At 43.7% G+C, this 7,553-nt stretch overlaps 1 protein-coding gene across 1 annotated transcript in view; it reads right to left on the reverse strand.

Annotated features, from left to right (window-relative positions):
* SLC9C2 (solute carrier family 9 member C2 (putative)) overlaps positions 1-7,553 on the reverse strand; it is an 83,028-nt gene that overhangs the window by 40,350 nt on the left and 35,125 nt on the right. Inside the window, exons 10-11 of the mRNA XM_006157247.1 lie at positions 5,231-5,399; positions 2,575-2,656 (exon numbers count right to left, since the gene is read on the reverse strand). Coding sequence (XP_006157309.1) covers positions 2,575-2,656; positions 5,231-5,399 — 251 coding nt within the window. The remainder of the gene's footprint in view (positions 1-2,574; positions 2,657-5,230; positions 5,400-7,553) is intronic.

The following is a 7,553-nucleotide window of genomic DNA, read 5'->3' on the forward strand; positions in this document are numbered from 1 at the left end:
CGCTTTAGCACAGATGGTAGAACTTGGTTTGAAACTCTTACTGATAAAGTTCCGCCTGTCAAGCGCCTGCTCGTTGTGCCTCATAGCATATCTTTTTTCTTTAATATTTTTTAAAAATAATTATTTTATTTAACTTTTTATTTGTTTATTTATTTATTTATTTATTTATTTATTTTAATTTGACCAGAGAGAGAGGGACAGAGAGTAAGTGAGTGAGGGAGAAAGAGAGAGGGAAAGTGAGAAAGCAATCCACCAGGTCTGGGACTTGAACCACAGTTGGCCATGTGGGAGTCCAGCACCCTCAACCACCATGCCACCTGCTGGTCCCTTCTTTTTTATTTTATTTTTTTAAAAGAACTATTTTATTAACTCTATTAATTTATTTTAAGCCTCATAGCATTTCTAGGAAGGATGAGCACTAGTTCTGAGAGGATAAAGTACTTGTTATATAATCTCGGTTCCACGGTGAATTTAAAAAGTCTCTGAAGTATAGTTAATACAACCAAAAATTTAAAGGGGAAAAGAGTGCTAAAACTGCAGTAAAATCCCTTTCACCTGAGAGTGCCAAAGCAGGAGGAATCACCAGGAGGGAAACATGGAAGGACCTAGCTATTGTGTCTCAAGTAAAGGCAGCGGAGTGAGTCTGGATCGCTGGAAGCTGGTGAGAAGAAAAGTGTGAGCAAGACTTTAGGGACTAAATCAACTTATTTTCATGCTCCAGTGTAGGAGGGGACTTCCAAAACTGTGTGTGTGTGTGGGGGGGGGGCAGCAGATAGCGTGGTGGTTAAGGTGCTGGACATTTCCACATGGCTGACCATGGTTTGAGTCCTGGACCTAGTGGCTTGCTTTCTCACTTTCCTTCTCTCTGTGTGTCTGTCTCTCTCTGGTCAAGTTAAAATAAATGAATGAATAAATACAATTAAATATTTAAAAAAAAAAGTTTTGAGAAAGTGGAATTAGAGATTTATTTTTGGTACAAATATTGTTTTGAAACCATGCAGTTTTTTCATAATGCACATGTTCTATGAACTTTCGAAGACCCCTTACAGGCTTGTGCTGATCCAAGTACAAACGAGAACAATGAAAAGAAGAACAAATGCATCACTTGGGGGGAAAGGAGAGCCGTCAAATATCTGCCCCCTGAGCTCTGCTCACATACTGCAGCCCTCGGCTGTGAGGTGGGCCATCACATGAAGCTCTGCGATCGTGCGTATGAGGCATGCAAACAATGGCAGGGCAGTCTGAAAAGACGTGGGCACAGCAGCGACGTGTCTTACGGGGAGGGCAGGGAAAACGCATCAGGCCACGTCCCTATTTAGAAGAACTTCCCTTCAACATCATCCTTCCTTCGCTCTCATTTATTTTACACACTTCAAAAAAAACCTGCTGATTACTAATTTGGCTTATTGAGCAAGTTAGTATCCAGAGGGGAATACTCTGAAAATGAGCACAAGTATTCGGACATAGAACAGAAAATCCTCATTATGAGTTAGTAAACAGATTTTCTGATTTATTCATTAATATGTGAGTGTGGTATGTGTAAATCTCCAGCACTCTGGTCAATTTTGGATACTAGGACAAAACCAGGGTTCTGCATACCAAACTACAAAGTGGTCCCACTAGAAGTCTTTGCCGAATCTTACCACTTCGACTCCACTTTGAGCCACCAATTAGCTCATCACAGATTTTCCTGCCGAATGTATCGTGAATTTATTGTACCTGTGCATTTTACTATAAACAAGACTCAGATGACTTTCAGAACTAGTCAACTAGGGCAAAGCCTGCCAATCATCTCCCAGTACCCATTCTCTCCTCTTATATTTTACCTGCAGAACCTTTTGAGTTTTGACCAAGCACATGGCCAGCCAGAAAAAGATCACATTGCCTGGCTTCACTTGCCCATGTGTCTAAGCTCTGGCCAATGGAACATGAGTGGTAATGATCTATCTAGTTCCAAACTGTGCTCCTTAAAAAGAAGCTATTGGGGCTGGCAGGTGGCATGGTAGTTAAAGATACTGGACTCCCACATGGCTGACAGCAGTTCGAGTCTTGGACCTGGCAGCTTGCTTTCTCACTTTCTCTCTCTCTCTCTCTCTGTTTTTCTCTGGCCAAATTAAAACAAATAACAACAATAATAGTATATAAAGTTAAATAAAATAATTCTTAAAAAAAAGAATAAAAGAAAGCTGCTTACCCTACATTGCCACCCAACTTACTTTTCCCTTCCCTGTTGGATGGACTGTAGATATGACCATGGTAAGCAGGCTTCTACCTTACAGAAAAGAGCCACACCCTAGAGGGTGACCGAGCAACAAAACAAAAGCCTGGCTCTCTGGGCAATCTGGTGGAGCAGGACCATCCCACTCTGTCTTGATTAAACCTCTGTTACTTGGTTTCTGTTAAAATTGGCTAAGCCAATATCCCAATTAAGACAGCATCTATATGTAATGAATAAATAAAAATGAATGGTTTTTAAACCGGTTCCTCATACTCCATAAGAATTGTCTCCATGACCCCCAATGACAACCTGTTTGCATTCATCTTCCCCATTAGTTAGTGAACGGTAGAGCTTACCTAATGTCCTGGCTGAGTGAATCATCATATATGTATTTATTCCCATGGTTAATAATGATACTACTTGTATGTAGAGTATAAACTAAAAACAAAACACACAAATAGTTAGACCGAAACAGTAAATAGGCTCTCCCAATGTAATCGTGGTCTAACCACCAAGAAAATGCTATCTTAGTCCCCATTCTTGAATCCTGCCTGTGATAAGATGAGGCAAAAGAGTTGTTTGCAGAGGCCAGCCGTTGGCGTAATGATTACATCACTGGACTCCCATGCAGCTGACCACCAGGTCCCGAACCTGGTGACTTAAACTCACGCTGGGCGCGTGTACGTGCGTGTCCAAGATCCCAAGAGGAGAACGGAGGAGAAGGGATTGCGGTGTGGCCATCCCCATTGAGGGGGTGACTTCTCGCGTTCTGTCTCTGTCTCTCTCTGTCTTTCTGGCGAGCGCACGTGCCCTATAGCATAAACCTCTCCAAAAAAAAAAAAAAAAATTAAAAGGGTTGTTTGCAGATACCACTCAAGCATAATAAACTGAGCGGAAGTTAATTTTCAACCTGAATGAAGAAAAGTAATTAAATTGTGTAGGTTCTGGGAGAAGGGCACCAACAGTTGCCTCCACAGTTGCCACTATGGCAGTGGTCATACAAAGTGTGTCTGGGACCTGCAGGCTGGGGAGAGCCAGCGACAGCAGGCAGTGGCGAGCTGGGCAGGGCAGGGATGAGCATCTCCATGAGCACTCACTACAGCTTATGGGAGGCACTGAACAAGCAGGTCGGAGCAGCAGGGGGGCAGAGGCCCCAGGAAGACACAGAGAGGCCACACTTGGAGGCGCTGGCTTTGCACTTGTTAGCCATGTAATTTGCAGCCAGTTAGCCACTCTCGGCCTCAGAGTCCTTCACTGGGAAATGGAGTTAACAGCGCTATCTGCTCCAGAGCGTGTTTCCTTCTCTTGGGAGAGGTTTTTGCTATAGGGCGCGTGCGCTTGCCAGACAGAGAGAGACAGAGAGACAGAAAGCGAAAAAAATCACCCGCTAGGGGAGATGGCCACGCCGCGATCCCTTCTCCTCCATTCCCCTCTCGGGATCTTGGGCACACACGGACACGCACCCGGCGTGAGTTTAAGTCACTGGGTCTGGGATTCGAACCACAGTCATCTACATGGGAATCTGGCGACATAGCCATTACATCAACTGCTGGTCCCTCCAGAGAGTGCTTCTGAATTTGACTGAAAACAATCACCTGAAGTGCTTGTTAAACATACTGATCCCAAGTCCTTTCCCTGCAGTTTGCGATACTGTAGGTCTCGGGTAGAGCCCAGGAGACTCTTAACATTGGGCAGAGTTAGATACACTGTAAAGTGGTGTCCAAGTGAGAGTGACATCTCATTGATTGGCGTTTAGGCCAATTTCTTGCATAAAAGAGAACCGAAGGGCTTAGTGTTAGTTTTTATACTTTTCCTTTGGAACATGGAAAGACCCAAAGTCTTCACAGAACTATAGGTTTTGATTTTCAAGCTGCCAGATCCGGGACTCAAGAATAAATAAAAGGCAAGAGAAAGTCTGAGGCTGTCAGTAGAAATCAGCCGGGGAATAATCCCAAGGCCACCCAGACTGCGAATGATAGAATCAGAACCACAACCCGTAAGACCCACACCCATAACCACCACATAGCTCGTGGGCTCTTCCATCGTCAACACAAATACACTTTAATCTGAGTTCCTTTCTTCCTAAAATAATGTATTTTCTTGTTTTAAAGAACTATTTAATTTTATTTATTATTATTATCATCTTTTTTTTTTTTAATTTGCTGTAGGTCTCGTGCACTCACCAGAGAGAGATAGAGACAGAAACAGAGAGAAAGCAAGCCACCAAGTCTAGGACTCAAACCACGGTCAGCCATGTGGAAGTCCAATGCCTCAACCACTATGCCACCTGCTGGCCCCTAAGAATATATTTTTAAATGTAATTCAAACAGGTGGCCTGGAGGTTAAGACAGCTAAATCTTCCACGGCCAACTGTGTGGTTTGAGTCCCGGACCTGGCAGCTTGAAAATCATGCGAGGCAGGTGTGTACATGCCTAAAATCCCGAGAGAAAGGAGACAAAAGGACAGCAGTATGGACGTCCCACCTGGGCAGTGATTTCTCACTTTCCTTCTCTCTGTCTCTCTCTGGTGAGAGCACATGCCCTCAAGCAAACTAAAAAACAAACAAATTATAAAACTAATAAAAATCAAATTCAAGGGGACCAGCTAATGGTTACTTTGCTAGACTCTCACATAGTTGACTGTGGTTTGAGTCCCAGACCCAGTGACTTAAAACTCAGGCCAGGCGCATTTGTGTGTGCGCCCAAGATCCTGAGAGGAGAATGGAGGAGGAGGGATTGTGGTGTGGCCATCCTCCCTGGGAGAGGGGTGGGGGAGAGGGGGGAGGTGGTTTCTTTCTTTCTGGCTCTCTCTGACTTTCTCTGACTCTCCTAAGAGCTCACCCACCATGCAGCAGAACTCTCTTTTTATATTTTGTATTTATTTTTGACTTTTTTCAAAAACTCTCTCAAAAAATAAATCAAATTCAAAACTGGTTAACTTTATTTCTGGGTGCTCTGACAAATACTACAAAATAAGTCAAAATGAATGGTCACGAGACATGACTTTTCCTACCATATGCGGTGCTGTCACTTTTTGTTCAACCAGATTATAAGCCTCGGGAGCCAAGAGTAAGCTGAAAACGCCTCTAATTCCAGACCATGAAATAACAACTCCCCATCGCCAGTCATATTCTTTACTCAAACGCTTCAAAATGGGGCTCGCTAACAAAACGGTAAGCAACCTGTAGAGAGGAAGACGTTACAAATAAGAACAGTACCCAAGGATACAAGCTGGGGCCAGAGCAGGACACACCAGATGAGATCACTGGTCCCTTCCACTGCCACCACGACTGGCTAGTCCCGCATGAGCAAGACCAGCGGCTCGCACCTGTCCCGCAAAGACCACAGAAGAGTGATCCTCCCTCATCACTTTTAGCACCAGCCCAAGAACTCAAAAGGAATAAGATCACAAGTGGCTGTCTATTGTTAGTCTGTGACTAATCGTTCTATCCATTCCATTGCTGATAAGAGGAAATACCTGAAACTGGGTGATTTATAGAAATGGAGGTTTGGAAGTCCAGAGTCCAGAGGCCCTCTCTGGTGGAGCTCCTCCAGCTGGGTCAGAACATGACAGCGAGCAAGCCTGTCTGTGTCTATGTGTCTCTCTCATCACCTCTCCCTGTAAACCCACAGGAGTCAATCGCGGAGCCCCCATCCTGATGCCCTTAATCCTGGTCTCTCCCCATTACGAGACTAATCCTAGACTCTACCCTATCCTTGGACACCACAACTGGATCAAGTTCAGACCCTTTCAATCCTGCTACAATGGTCAACACGGGGATTTCATGGAGACACATTGCATCTGCAGTACTAGCCTAGTAATGCTAAATGACTGGAGAAGTCACTGGATGGGAATGAATTCACTTGATTATATACAAAGTAAATCCATCAGGGTAAAGTCAGACCCAGAAAGAGAACATAATTTTTTGGGTAATAAGATATGGGCACTGTTATAATAGATATTAAGCTAGGAGGCCACACAATTCTATAGGGAATGATTTAGAATAGTAAAATATTTTTTTAAAAAGAATTATTTTAGGGACCAGCAGTTAGCGTAATGGCTGTCGCTGGACTCCTACATAGTCGACTGTGGTTTGCGTCCTGGACCCGGTGGCTTGAGACTCACACCAGGTGTGTGTGCATGCGTGCCCAAGATCCGGAGAGGAGAATGGAGAAGGGATTGCGGCGTGGCCATCCCCCCTGGGGGGTGATTTCTCGCTCTCTATCTCTCTGTCTCTCTCTTTCTGTCTGGCGAGCACACGCGCCCTATAGCAAAAACATCTCCAAAAAAAAAAAAAAAAGAATTATTTTATTTAACTTTATTTATTTATTATTTTAAATTTGACCTGAGAGAGACAGAGAGAGAAAGTGAGAAAGCAAGCCACCAGGACCGGAACTCGAACCGTAGTCGGCCATGTGGGAGTCCAGCGCCCTTGACCACTATGCCACCTGCTAGCCTCATAGCATCTTAATACATAATAAAAAATCATTCATGTCATCTAAGTCACTGTCTAAGTCAGAAACTGGCCCATGTGCCCAGTGACTATTAAAAAAAACTCTAGAGCTCCTCTGAATATCAGAGGCCAAATTAACCCTCGTCAAGGTAGAAATCCATTGTACTTTTTTTTTTTCAATGCTGTGTCTCATCAAAGCCAAATATGGAAGTCTGAACATTCTTAAAATATCTTTCAATGAGTTCTAGGTCATTTTGGCTCTTGAACATTTTATACGCTTCACTATTTGAAAATTTTGCAATACTCAAGCATTGCTTTTTATTATTTAAAACAAAGATAAAATAAATCTTCAAAGCCCAGCTCTAAGTGTGGTGCCGTGTGTTTTTAATACCAGCATCACCACGGGCACATCGGCAACGTGCTGTGCTCCGATGCCATGACGACGTCATTAGGGAACAGGAGTTTTTCAGCTCCGTCATAATCTTACGGGACCACCGTTGTAAATGCAGCTCGCCATTGACCAAATGTCATTATGCGGCAAGGACAGTACCTATGGTGTATTAACAGGAATGGCACATGGCAAGTGCCTAACAAACGGCTGTCATGCCTGTGGTGGTAACAGATGATGACGAAAGCCAACAGAAATTAGGAGCCGCTAATCTGGTCCAGCGAGCTCCAGCTTTAACATGCATAAGCTTCATCCACAAGCAGTTCAATGCAAATCATGGAAATGTCTGATAAAGAATTTAGAACATTCATAATGGCGAAGCTAACTGAGATGGAAGAGAAGAGAGACAATGAACTGCTAAAGAGAAAGGAGAAAGAAGTTGACGAGTTCCAGGAGGTGAGGAAATTCTTGCAAGATCTAAAAGAGGAATTACA

The sequence above is a fragment of the Tupaia chinensis genome, unplaced genomic scaffold, assembly GCF_000334495.1.
Source record: "Tupaia chinensis unplaced genomic scaffold, TupChi_1.0 Scaffold000532_1, whole genome shotgun sequence".
NCBI classification, from domain to species: Eukaryota; Metazoa; Chordata; class Mammalia; order Scandentia; family Tupaiidae; genus Tupaia; species Tupaia belangeri.